The sequence below is a fragment of the Belonocnema kinseyi genome, chromosome 7, assembly GCF_010883055.1.
Source record: "Belonocnema kinseyi isolate 2016_QV_RU_SX_M_011 chromosome 7, B_treatae_v1, whole genome shotgun sequence".
NCBI classification, from domain to species: Eukaryota; Metazoa; Arthropoda; class Insecta; order Hymenoptera; family Cynipidae; genus Belonocnema; species Belonocnema kinseyi.
In genome coordinates this window covers 48,571,691-48,586,001 of record NC_046663.1, presented here as the reverse complement: position 1 = coordinate 48,586,001, position 14,311 = coordinate 48,571,691, and the positions used below count along the sequence as shown (strand labels likewise).

At 41.7% G+C, this 14,311-nt stretch overlaps 2 protein-coding genes across 2 annotated transcripts; both read left to right on the top strand.

Annotated features, from left to right (window-relative positions):
* The first annotated feature begins 1,605 nt into the window (after nt 1–1,605).
* On the top strand, nt 1,606–2,163 carry LOC117176444. Its single transcript, XM_033366685.1, has one exon. The coding sequence runs from the start codon at nt 1,606–1,608 to the stop codon at nt 2,161–2,163; it is 558 nt and encodes a 185-aa protein (XP_033222576.1).
* Nucleotides 2,164–4,954: 2,791 nt separating this feature from the next.
* On the top strand, nt 4,955–5,293 carry LOC117176443 (cellular nucleic acid-binding protein-like). Its single transcript, XM_033366684.1, has one exon. The coding sequence runs from the start codon at nt 4,955–4,957 to the stop codon at nt 5,291–5,293; it is 339 nt and encodes a 112-aa protein (XP_033222575.1).
* Nucleotides 5,294–14,311: the final 9,018 nt, after the last annotated feature.

Sequence of the window (14,311 nt, the reverse complement as noted above, 5' to 3'; positions counted from 1 at the left end):
TATCGATTAGATGATGGTAGTTCTCTTCTTTTAATTGGATAGGGTATTTAGTATTGTACCTCACTTCGAAGGTTTCGAGTTCTTCCATAAATATATTGGGAGGCAGTATTTACGGATGAATGATACCATGTTTTCCGTCATTCACTGCATCTATTAGCAAATTTATATCCTCATTTAGTTCATTAATAATTAAAGTGCAAATTGTTAATTGATTTGATATGATTACATTTCTTGTGTTATTATTATTACTGTTCGTTATTTTGTTAAAATTTTTAATATTCTGCTTGCTGCGGTCATTCAATGAGACGATATCATGGGATGCAGAATTCAGTAACGTTTTCAAAATTCCAGTTTGATTTCTGATACTAGAGAAAAGAATTTTATTGTCCTGGAATAATTTGTCAAGTTCATTATATTCATAATCGAGGTCATTTTGATCAAGGGTTCCAAACGAGATTTTAGAAGCACTTCCAATAAAATTAAAAAATCCTCTTTTAGTCCTGACAAGTCCCAATATATTATTAAGTAATTGACAATTGTTATCTAGTTGAATTGGTCCAATATCTTCTGCAAGGACTGTTGTGTGATTTAAGGATTTCATAGTGATAATTCCATACAAGTTATTCAACAGGAGAGGAAACCGTGGAAATGCGCGCCAAGCAGCTCGGTAAGCACAGCGAAGCAACAGATACACAGAAGTCATAGCACACCGAGGCGAACGTCCACCAAGCGAGTAGCCTCCAGTCCGGCAGAGAACCAGAGTGCCAATCAAATGGGCAAGAAGATTAAAGATATTGCGTCACCCTCGAAGTGGAAGGAGGTGAAAGGACGCAAGAAGAAAACTGATAAGGCTGAAAGCAAAGTTCATGCTGAGGGGCAGGTAAATAATGTCCAGAGAAGGAGAGAGAAGCGAATAAAAAGAAGAGCAGAAGCCATTATCATAAGACCGGCTGAGGGCAAAACGAAATATACAAATACAGTGGTAAAATCTATTCGTCAGACAAAAACTGGATTTGTCTTGCTAGAGTTAGGCAAGGAATCAAAAAATCAAAAGGGTTTTACAGAAGCACTTAAAAGCACGTTGGGAGACCAGGGCACAGTTATCAACAAGGTACCGCGGACTTCTCTAGAAATAAGAGACCTGGATAGCTTCACAACAGAAAAAGAAGTCAGAGAAGCACTTACACGAGATCTCCAAGAACTAACAGGAGAGCTCAAAGTCAGCTTAACGAAGCCCAACACTAGAGGCCAGATCATGGCAATAGTAGAAGAAGATGAACAAGTAGCCGAGCATTTACTTGAAACTGCACATATTAAGGTCGGATGGGTCAACTGTCGTTTTAAAAAGAGAACCATGGTCACACGCTGTTACAGGTGTCTGGGTTACGGTCATCAGGCACGTGAATGCAAAGGACCCGACAGGAAGGATCAGTGCTACAAATGTGGTTGTACTGGTCACAAGGGAGCCACATGCCAGTCAGATGCAAATTGTGTTCTGTGTAACGATCTTAATCTGGAGACACAGCAACGGTGTCATATTCCTGAGTCAGGCAAATATCAAGCCTTTAGAGAGGCTTTTGGCCGAGCTCGAGAACATGAAAGACGATGATCAGCATTCTTCAAGGAAACCTACATAGAAGCAGAACAGCCGATGACCTTCTAACTCATCTTGTATATGAGAAGAAGGCCGATCTGCTACTTCTATGTGACCAGTACCAAGATAGAGAAGTACCAACGTGGTTTGCAGATAGCACAGGAACTGCTGCTATCTCGGTAAGAAATGGAGATAAAGTACCAGTGGATGACCACGGATTCGGCGCGGAATTTGATTGGATCAGGAGTAGGCGGACCACTTTTGTGAGCGTCTACCTCACCCCAAATAAGCTCATCAAGGACTTCGAGGTTAAACTAGAAGGTCTAGAGGAAGCACTACAAGATATGGCGGGCGGCATTGTGATACCTGGCGACTTTAACGCGGAAGCGGTAAAGTGGGGTATGCCAAAGTCGAACCCTAGGGGGAAACGGATAATGGAGATGGCGGCCAGAAGAGGACTGATAGTTCTTAATACAGGCGCATCAACATTCAGACGAACCGGGCAGAGAGAGACGACACCAGATGTCTCCTTCGCTTCAGAGAACATGGCAGGAAATTTCGTAAACTAGTGGGTGCTGGAAGAATTCGCAGAGACGAAAGAAGACTCTGTTAATGTCGTGGGGCAGACAATGGCCCTTATTGAGCAAGCATGCGATGCTGCCATGTTTCGAAAAAATCGAAACGATAGCCGATGCCCGGCTTACTGGTGATCAGGAGATATTGCCATTTTGAGGAAGACTTACTTTTCATTACGCCGTAAAGCTCAGCGTGCTAAGAAAAACCCCGAGAATATGGCCCAAAAAAATGCGAAATTTCTTCGAATGAAGAAACAGCTAGGACAGACCATCAAGAGAAGTAAACGCGTAGGCTGGATGGCCATGACAAAGGAAGTGGACAACGAACCCTGGGGCCTTGGCTACAGGATAGTTACCCGAAAGCTAGGAGCGACAACAGCACCACTGAAAAGGGACAGGGAAACGATGAGTAAAATCGTTGACTCGCTCTTTCCAACAGTGAACGTAGAGCATGATACAGACGAGGAGGTCCCTGTGGATATTCCACTTTTTGAGGCAGAAGAGCTTCGACAAGCTGTCACCTCTCTGCAGAATGAGAAGACGCTAGGCCCAGATGGTATCCCATCAGAGGTTCTCAAAGTAGTGGAAAGATACAATCCGCAAATTCTTCTAGAAATGTACAACAGCTGTTTAAGGATCGGAAATTTCCCTAGGAGGTGGAAGAAACAATGGCTGGTGCTGATAAGCAAAGGCAAGGGCGATCCAGACTCCCCGACATCCTACAGGCCTCTGTGCATGTTGGACACTGCCGGAAAGCTCCTGAAAAAGCTCTTAAAACCTCGTCTGCTATGAGCCGTCCAGGCAGCAGGAGATCTCTCAAGCAAGAAATATGGATTCAGAAAGGGACGCAGCACCGTAGAAGCAGCTCAGTGCATAATGGACACTGGAATGTCAGCCCGACAGGGAAACCACTACTCACGACCTGTAGTACTACTGGTGACTCTAGACGTGAAGAATGCATTCAACACGACAAGATGAAGAGACATTATGGACGCTTTAAGAAACAACTTTAAAGTGCCGCACTACCTCCTCCGAATGGTTAGAAATTACCTGAAGGACAGAGTGCTTCCATACGACACCAGCGACGGTCCTCGTAGAAAGGAGGTCACCGCAGGAGCCGCTCAGGGCTCTATTCTGGACCCAGATCTCTGGAATATTTCCTATGACGGTATGCTGCGTATAGATATGCCAAAGGACACATCCCTTGTAGGATATGCAGACGACATCGCGGCAACCATCAAGGCAAGAAACTTGGAAGAGGCGCAAATGAAGCTAAATCAGGTTATGCGCCATGTGTGCCAATGGATGGAAGAGCATGGCCTGACCCTGGCTCTACAGAAAACAGAGATAGTGGTCCTTACAACCAAGAAGATTGAGACATGCATCCAGCTTAATGTGGAAGACAAAATGATACAGACCCAGAAGGCGGTCAAACATCTCGGTATCCATGTGGATACAAAGCTCACATTCTAGGAGCCAAGCCGAGCAAGCGCCGGCTATTAATGATGGTCACCACGTCTATCCTGTTGCACAGCGCCAAAATTTGGGCGGACGCACTCAGGATAGATAAGTATAGAAGGCTCATGACAGGCGTGTAAAGACTGGGAGCACAGCGAGTAGCATGCTCGTACCGTACAGCCTCCGAGCCCACGGTGCTGGTGATCTCAGGGATAATCCCGATCGATTTACAAGCACGCGAGAAAAAAGGGATATTTGAGAGAAAACCAGAGACAGAGAAAACCGTCGCAAAACGAGAATCCCGATTGCCTGGATTGAAAGATCGCATGGAAAGGTGCTTTCTTCCTGACGCAATTTCTATCGGGCCACGGATAATTCCAGGCATAGCTGCATAAAATCGGCAGAGTAAGGAGCCCTGACTGCAGGTATCATCATCATCGCTTCCCAGATATGGGTGGTACCGGGGAAATCAAATAACCCGGGGTAGACAAAAACCAGCTAGGGGAAGGAACCCTGAATTAAAACTAATGATGAGTGAGTATGAGAAAAACAGAATACCCCAAGGAAGTACTAATTTTCCCACCAGGTCCGATCGGGTGAAAGCCTGGGTGGTCGGTGCTGGTTCCATGGATTTTGGAGGGAACCAATCATACTTGGAGCGGAGCGTCTGCGAGGAGCTTGAAGGCCCGTTCGACGTTACGGAGAATGAAGTTCTTCGGCAAGTGAACGATTCCCGTTCACGGATCGTTAAGAAGTACTACCAGGAGTACTTTGAAAAACAACAGGAAAGTATGGTGCTGTTAGCAGACATCTTCGATGAGATAAGAGACTTCTGCGAGACGAAGAAAAATATGTGGCGTCCGATACGAGATTGGGTCGTTAAGGCTAAGTCTCATATGGAAATGTTGCGTCATTACACACAGGTACTGGAAATAAAGTTCCGACACCTGGAAGTAACGATGGCCAACAAAATTGGAGAAAGAGTGACGGAAGAACGGAAAAAGGTAAGGCGTGGGGCTACTAGTAGCAAAAAGGTCAAAATCAAGGGTGTCAGGGAGACTAGGAGAGGCGAGCTCCTAATTGAGGTGGGCCCTGCAGCAGATACAGCGAAGCTGACATCTGCCATCAGACAGGTGATGAGTGACGGGAGCTGCGTGCGTGAGCTGGTCAAACGCACGGAGGTCGAGGTCTTTAGTCTCGACACAACAACCGATGGGAAAAGTTTGAGGCTGCCGTCAGAAGACATTTTGGCGAGCAGCCTGTAGGACATGTGAAAGTCTATCTCACAAAAAGGGCCTTCCGAGGAACTCTGAAGGTCTTTGTGGAAATGGCAGAGGAAATGGCGGAGAAACTGGCACGTGCGGGACACCTGAAGGTTGGATGGGTGTCCTGTCGTGTCCGTAAGAAGAAGGATACAAAGAGGTGCTACCGATGCCTAGGCTTCGGCCATGTGGCGGAGGGTTGCAATGGTCCCGATCGGACACGAGGATGCTTTAGATGCGGCAAGGAGGGCCACAAGTCTGCGGAGTGCAACAGCGCATCGCTGTGCTTCCTCTGCGCCGCGAAAGAAGAAAATTCCCGGACCGATCATCTGCCGGGAAGCATGAGATTTCGGTCGTTCCGAGAGGCAACTTCGGTGAAAAAGCCTCAAGAACGACCAAATTAACCAGCCACACCCAACCAAGATGCCCAAAGGCCGGCGAGCCCAATGAGCGGTACCCCTGCACAAACGAGGACGATGCGTGCATCTTGGTAGGGAGAGGAGAAAAAGCCTTGAACAGACCATCGTTTAGGGGAAAAGGAGTTGCTTGGCGTTCAGAGGGGCAGCCTCATTGAACAATCTCCTTATACGCTCAAGCAAGCATCGTAGCTGGGCAGGTCCAATAGCAAGCCCAGATATGGAGGATGAGGCAAAGTTGGCACAAAAAGAATAAGGCCGAAGCACAGCTTAAGAACAACACCCCCCTGAAGTAATGCGAAAGCGGTTCCGGGGGGGAATAATGCCAAGGAGAAAGGGTGGTGTTTTTTAGTGGGTCCTTGGTAGCATCATTATAACAACAGAGTTGACTTTGTATAATGTATAATTATACGCAAGGTTTAATTGAATATTATATATTTCAGGTCATTGTAGTGATGCGTCAACTAAGACCCTCACACTACCGAGAAGTGCGGACCCTTCACGGTGTTTTCTTGAACATTTTTCACCAGGCCCTCGTAACAAAAAAAAAAAAAAATCATCATCATCATCCAAGAATCACCACAGTTGTCTGTGGTGGAGGGGAGGTGATACCCCTACTTGGCGCGTCCCCAGGTGGCGGATAGGGAAAGCTCGCTGGAAACAGAGGGTAAGGCCTCGCTGCGGCCCACTGGGAGTGCTCCGAACTACGTTCGCCTGACCCAATTACGTGGCAAAGAACTGATGTGTGCTTGCACTACCGATGTGTCAGCCGCAGCATGGGATCAGAATACAGCCCCTTCGGGCCTTTATTAGGGAGTGCGTGGTGGCTGCAGAGATCGGAATCTGCAGTGCCCCGGGCAAGTTTCAGTCCGTCCATTTTTTCCGGGACTTGTTAGCGAAGGCTGGGTCCCAGAGAACTGGGGTACGATAGAGCTCCGAGGTTATACCCGTTCCCAGCTACTTCGGCCCGCCCCTCCACACAGGATGCGCTGGTAAACAATTTCATGGCACTCACATTACCCAATAATCTAAAAAAGTACAAGCGAGCATCTTGAGCCTAGCGAGGAAACAGATTCAAAGAAGTTCAAGCACTCCGAGACCTGAAAGACAGGAAAACCCGATGCATGCCGAGGGGCAGGCAGAAAATAAAGGAAAAAACCGAAAAACCATACGATGGAAGAGAGAATGCCTCGAAGAGATGCTAATAAAACCCACGGAAGGGAAAACGTATGCGGAAGTGCTAGGAGACATGAAGTCGAAGATTGAGCCAGACGGCACAAAGACGGTAATCCGCTCAATCCGGCAAACAAGGGAGGGTAGCATACTTTTGGAACTAGGGAAGCTTACCAAGGATGCGCAAGCTTTCAGGAAAGCTGTAGCAGGTAAAATAGGCGATGTTGGCACGGTGAGGAACATGGTGCCCGAAACTACACTTGAGCTGCTAAATCTTGATGCTGTAACAACAAGAGAAAATGTTGAAGAGGCAGTTAAGAATAGCCTAGTTGATCATGGAGAATCAGGGTCACGGTCACCAAACCAAACTGGTGGGGACAAGTCTTGGCTTTTTCTGAAATAAGCGAGCAAGATATGGCTTGGATATGGGCACCAGTCCAAAAGTTGTAAGAACCTAGATCGAAACAAACTGTGCTATAAGTGTGGAGCAGAAGGGCACAAGGCGGCCACTTGCACGTTCGAAAATCGATGCGTGCTGTGCGCCGACTTGAAGGAGGAAAACTTGCTACTTGATCATGTCCCTGGGTCAAGTAGTTACAAAGTCTTCAGAGAAGAATTGAGTGAGGCCAGGAAGATCAAAAATGATCAGGGTACTTCAGACAAATATTAACAGAAGCAAAACGGCCGACGATCTCCTCACGCATTTTAAAAGCAAAGGGAAGATTGATTCAGTCGTAATAAGCGAACAGTACACGAATAAAAATATCTCAACATGGTATACAGACACTCTAAACACTGCAGCAATATGGATCACAAATCCAGAAATAGGGCCTGTGGTGGAACATGGATCCGAAGACGGCTTTGTGTGGGTAGCGATTAAAGACGTCACATACGTCAGCTGCTACCTTACTCCAAACGAAGACATCCAGACATTTCAACAAAAACTGGACCTCCTAGAAGACATTATGCGTGGAAACAATGGGAAGGTATTAATGGCAATCGATTTCAACGCAAAAGCTGTTGAAAGGGGCATGTCGAAAACCGACATAAGAGGGAAACGGCTTGCAAAAATGGCTGCTAGTCTGCAACACATACTCCTGAACACGGGAAAGACCACGACATTCAGACGCCCCGGATGCTGGGAATCCATATTGGACATCACCTTTGCTACGGAACGATTGTCCCCCCTGGTTAAAAACTGGAAAGTACGGGATGACTTTACTGGGAGTGATCACCAGTATATCTACCTGGAAGTAGGTGAAAAAACAAAAGCTAACCCATGTCAAGACAAGCGAGTTGGTTGGAATGTCTCTAAAATAGACGCAGCCAAATTATCTCGAGTGATAACAGAAGGAGCAGAATTTCTGAAATCCTTAGTCGAAAGTGAAAAAGGCTCACAAGGAGTGGAGAAACTTGTGCAGGGGACGATGAACTTGATACATCAAGCCTGTAACGAGGCAATGTCACGACGAAAGCAACGTAATAGCCGAAACCCCAACTATTGGTGGACTCAGGAAATTGCGGACCTCAAGAGGAAGTGTCTACACTGTAGAAGGAAATCCACTTGTATAAGGAAACGAGACATAAGTAAGGCAGGTGAAAAAATAGCCAAATTTAAGAAAGCCAAGAAGGAACTTCGCAGAGCTATTGATTCTAGCAAGGCTCAGAGCTGGAGGGGATTGGTCCAAGAGGTGGACGATAACCCCTGGTGCTTAGGGTACAAGATAGTCTCAAGGAAGCTGAGAGCACTACCCTCGGGCGCCAATATGGAACCTAAGGTAATGCAGACTATAGTTGATAGTCTCTTCCCTAATCAACCTATAAGAGCGAGGGAAATCGACGAAATGCAGGACACCGAGGTGCCACTTTTCAGCAAAAAGGAGCTCATGATAGCAGTGCGCTCCCTGCAAAACAGGAAGGCACCAGGACTCGACGGCATACCGGCGGAGGCACGAAAAGTAGTAGCTTGCACCAGCCCGCAGGCCCTACTTGATATGTACAACTGCATCCTATAAGTGGGAATTTTCCACAAACAATGGAAGTTCGTTCCTTGTGGACCGCGCGCCCGTGTGCGCATGTCATGTGTATGTATATTATGTATATATGTGTGATGTGTGTATATTGGGCTCATGGTTCCCAAGGTTTGAATGTGGTTAGTGCATGAGAATTTATCCGTTTTTACTCCTTTAACAAAAAAAAATCATCATCATCACCATAACCATCAGCCGCTGTGTTTTCTCTTCCCTTTTAATTCTGTTGGGTTTAAGGTTCGTGAAATATAGCAACAGGGATATCCTTCTTTTGATAAAATTCCACCGAGACCAACGTTTGAAGCATTGGTTTTTAATGTGAATTCTTTACTAAAATCTGGATAACGTAAAACGGGTGCCGTACAGAGACATTGTTTCAAATTTTGAAATGCATCTTCGCAGCTTAATGTCCAATCGAAGATTGTGTCCTTTTTGGTCAATTCTATTATTGGTTTCACGATTGTTGAAAAACTTTTGATAAATTTTCTATAGTAACCAGCAAGTCCGAGGAACGATCTAACTTCCGTTGGTTTTTTTGGTGCTTTAAAGTTTGCAACCGCATCTAATTTTTTGGGTTAGGTTTCACTCCGTCTTTTGTGATGATGTGTCCTAAATATTCGAGTTCAGGTCTTAAAAACTCGCATTTATCTGGTTGTAATTTCAATCCAGTATGACGTGGGCGCTCGAAAAGTGTGATCATGTTTTTGTTATGTTCTTGGATTGTTGAACCGAACACAACAATATCATATAAATACATAAAACAAATTTTCCCTATTAAACCTCTTGATGCGGTGTCCATCTTTCTCTGAAATGTGGCAGGAGAATTTTTTAATCCGAATGGCATACGATCATATTCAAAAAGCCCTTCTGGTGTCGAGAACTCAGTATATTTTTTTGACTTCATTTTTCTTTTCTTTTATTTTTTTTTTTTTTTTTGACTATTGGAATTTGATGAAAACAAGAACTCAAATCAAAAGCAAAAAAAAATTTGCTTTCCCTAAGTGTTCGATGATGTCATCAATTAAGGGTAAGGGATATGCGTCTTGATTCGTCTTTTCATTTAGTTTTCTAAAATCAATGACAATGCGCCATTTATTTTTACATGATGCATCCATTTTCTTTGGTACATCCCATATCAGTGAATTGTATGGTGAATCTGAATTTCGAATTATTTTTTTATAAGCATTTCGTTAACTTGATTCGAAATTTCAGCTTTGTGACATTCTGGAGGCTTGTAGGATTTTATGTATTGTCTTTTAGAACAATTTTGTGTGGTGTCAAGTTTGTGCATGGAAGTGTGTCTTCTGGTAATGTGTAGATATCATGATACGCATTAATGATTTTTTCTATACCTGTTTCAACCTCTTTAACAGTTCATATTGTGTGATTTATTGGATTCGTTCTTCGGGTTGTTTCGTTGTTACATATTTAATTTGGATGTCTGATGTATTTATTGTTAAAGGTTCTTCTTTTTCGTTTGAAATCGGGATTTTAATTTCATGATTTCGAATTATAAAAATTGAGTCAGGAATGTAAGCGTTATCTTCAATTAGTGCATGTCCATCTTTCCGATTGCAGTCCAGCGTTGCAAGCCTTACAGTGTGTTTGGGAATAAAAATTCCATCGCTATGAAGGGGGTGAACATTTTTATATAATTTCAACGTTGTCTTTGTTAAGCTGTAGTAGTACGAATGTAGGAAAGGGATTCCAATAATTCCATCCACAGGTAAAGGAAACTCATTGTGGACGATGTAGAAAATAGGGTCCTTATTCTGGAATTTGAATTTTGCTTGCTTTTGAACTTCATTCTTATCATTTCCCAGGAAAAATTCTTTTTTGCATATTTCTGTTGGATACTTTGGATGAACCACTTCATCTTTCATCAAAGGACCCCGCACTAAATGTATGGGAAAATGGCTTTCGGTGGATTTAGCTGAAACTTTTTAATTTTTAAGGTTATAAGTGCCGGATAAAATATCCGTAAAAAAATATTAAAAAATGGACAGTTTTAGCGCTATGCGGCGCTAAGCGCTCAAGATCAGTGAATGAAACGAATTACAACAGTTTTTGTTACAAAAGCGATGTCAACATAGAAATCACGGTTCATATCGTGGTCTGTCATATTTTCGCCTACACCGTTGACTTGTATAGCGCACTTCTCAAAACGATCAAGCGCTAAGCGCCCAAGATTTTAGCTTGACTAATTAATTACTTCTTTAAAGGCAGAAATGGTACCCAAAGTAACATTAGTAACTAGTGCGCACATACCGATAATAATATTCTACCCTTCGCCAGAGGGCCGAACGCTAAGCGCTTATGATCAGCGAATAGAACCGTTCCTAGTAGCTTTAGCGGCACAAGCCATGTCTGTATACGAAACACGCATCAAGAAGTAGTCAGTCAGATGTTTAGCCAAACCAATGACAATATGAGTCAACACCGTTGACTCATATAGAGCGCTCCTCAGAACGGGCAAACACTAAGCGCAGAAGATTTTAACTTGACTAAGAAATCACTTTTTCAAAGGCCTTTCACAAAAGAAATGACACACAAACATACCGTCGTTGATGGTAATAATGAGTGAATGCTGCATGATGAACGACTGTCACTTTTTAAAGCAAAAACCGAACGACTTCAGAATGAGCGACGAACTGAAAATATGCTTGTCATTTCTTTTGTGAAAGGTCTCGAGAGCGGATAGTAATTTTATTAGTAAGCTTAGTAAAAAAAACTTTCTATCTGTTCCCTTCTGTATTAATTGTGTTGCATTTCTTATTCCCTTTTTGTGTTTATTTTCTTGTGTTTATTTGTTTTATTTTGTTGTTTCTGAATTTTTCTTTCGTTTGATTAATACATTCCTCTGCCTTTCAAGACCATAAGAGCTTTTTTCTATTATGGTTTACAAAATGGCATTCAGAGTTCTAGTTAATTGCTATGTGTGCGATAGAGTCTATCAACCAGGACAAATGGCTCGAATTGATGGAAATAATAATCCTGATAGGCAAAACATTGCAATTTTTAGACGCCTTCAACTTCGAAGATCACCACTTGAAGTCGCCAATGAGAGTAGGTTATGTCTCAATTTGCAATCAATCGATTCGCAATAAGATAGAGGAGCTCCAACGTGGCCCAGGCTGTTTAAGACTAAATGTTCTTACACAAACAGGCAGGCAAACGTGCATGTTCTGTAATGCTGATGTTAATACTCCAAGGCTTTCAATTGAATGTAGAGTTAACGTTTTTATTGTCATGGACATTTTCATTCCAGAAGAAACAAGAGCATGCTTAAATCATTTGGATGAACATGGTTTCATCTTAGACCCTTACTTACTTATTGGCTCGAGTTTCAGCAAATCCGTAGATTTCCAAAATTCAGGTTCTTTGGTCAAATATAGAGCAAGTTTGATCTAGCTGGCAACCGTAGTAGCCTCGTCGTTTTGCTTCTATGCTGGCATAGATCGCCAATTTGTGACGGAAAAATAGATGTATAAATATACACTTGTGATTAAAAACTTGTTTATTTTAACTTTGGAAGCATGGCCATAGAAAAGACTTTCCAATATAACAAATTAAAAATTAATTTCCACTCAGGCATCGATGAGCCGATTCGAAGTGTCATTAGCCACCAGGTAGGGGCTGTGAGGTGCAAGCGATGCACATTCCATCTCAAGACTAATTTTGTGCTCTTTGCATAAATACAGCGTTACATGTTATTATTTAAGCAATTAATTGTCGTCTTTTTGCAAAATTTCTAAAAATTGATCCAGAGATGTCCACTTTTTTAAATTGGTATTATATGCTACTTTTTGTCGAATAATTACATCATTTTGATACATTTCTTCTGATGTTTAACAAATGTATATTTGTTTAAACAATTTTTATTTGCTCAAGCAGTTATGTTTCGATAATTTAAGAAATGAAATAAAATAGGAGACACACAATTAATCACGATTTTAAAAGTATTTTTGTAAACGTAATTATTTAAACACTCTTATATTTGTACAAACAATTGAAAAGTGATAAATGTATTCTTTCTATACACTATACAGTCAGACACATAATTGTATGTGTTCTATTTTATTTCATTTTTTTTTACTTATCGAAAAAAACTGCTTGAGCAAATAAATATTGTTCAATCAAATAGAAATTTAGTAAACATTAAGAGAAATGTATCGAAATTATGTAATTATTAAACAAAAACTAGCATAGGAGACCAATTTGAAAAAAGTGGACATCTCTGGCTCAATTTTTAGAAATGTGAAAAATAAACAATAATTAAATGCCTAAATAATTAGGTAATGTTTTTAGCAAAATTTATTACTCCAAACGATGACCAAATATTGCACTTCAATCAGAAAATACGATTACTTTTAAAATTTTGGGAAATAAAGAATTGTTTAAATAATTTGAATTTGTTTGAACAATTGAAAATTGTTTAAAACGTCATGTTAAATATTCACATTGTCCATTAGCGATTATTTGTATAAAAAAGACGACTGAAATTGCTAAAAAGTAACAAAAAGTAACGTAAAAATGTAGTTTTTTAAGTTTTGGATCATATTTGGGGTGCTGTGGGACGGGTGGGGGTGGGTTGAAAATGAAATTTATTGGTATGTTTCTATTTCGTAGACACTCCTCTTAAATCTCTAAGAAACTTGGCACATTTCGACGAAACCCTGAAAAATGAGTTAAATTTTTCGCAAATTCAAAATTTCCCCATGTTAATAATCGCTGTAGTTCGAAAAGCGTTTTTTGGAACACCCTAATGTGTGTGCGTGAACGTGTGCGTGCATGGGTATGTGTGTAAAGCCAAGTCGATTTATCTGCAAGTATACCTATAAGAAAAGTTAAAATCCTGGATCTGAAATTCATGTTCCTAATAAAGATTCGGGCGAGAAACAAGGATCTTCGCCCTGGTTCGTGCAACCATTGACCCACGTGTTTAAAGCTATATCTATGCAGTTTACTCACAGCGGAAGTCGTCGTAGCGAAAATAAAAAGGATTTTCAAGGAAGCAGAATCATGGCGTATCCAGAATTTTCAAACCGGGTCACTCGTGTGTATTCTTTCTAAAAGAGGAAAAAGTATTTTTTCAATAAAAAACGGATATAATTCCTTTTTTAACAAACTAGCCAACAAACACGCGCGCCATACGCGCCCTTATTCAAAACATCCATAAAAGTACGCCTTTTAAATTAATTAAACAATTAAACTTCCTGACAGTTCATAATATTACTGAATTTAAACATAAAATTACTCACAGAAAATCGCCAAATTATAAAATATCCGAACTACAAGATTCACAAATTATAAAATTTCCGAATTTGAACAATTACATTTTTTACATTCTCATCATTTATGATTGAGAAAGTATTAGAATTGTCGGAAATTTGACATCACAGTTTTTCAACGGATCTCCACGTTTCGACACCACCTGAATCCGAATATAAGGTTTTTACGATGGCGTCTGTCTGTCCATCCGGTTGTCCGGCTGTCCGGCCATCCGTCCATAAACACGATAACTCTCGGAAAAATAAGCAAATCAAATCCATCTGTGGCACACTTTTTGAGGTCCTAAAAGAAAGGACGAGTTTGTTAACCATCCATTTGTGATGAAAATTCAAAGAGTGAGCACGATATGAAAAAATATCAAGAAAAGAAAAACATTGCTTTTTAAAATCCCTATAAGACTGCCATGACAAATTTTTTGATTTTCTTAGAAAATACAAAATTCAAATTTTGATTGCCCCAAAAAAATTCTATTTTGTGGTCAAACCATGCAGAATACGAAAGAAGATGAATT

Coding starts and splice junctions, on each gene's coding strand:
- LOC117176443 (XM_033366684.1), top strand. CDS start 4,955: ATGGCAGAGGAAATGGCGGAGAAACTGGCACGTGCGGGACACCTGAAG.
- LOC117176444 (XM_033366685.1), top strand. CDS start 1,606: ATGATCAGCATTCTTCAAGGAAACCTACATAGAAGCAGAACAGCCGAT.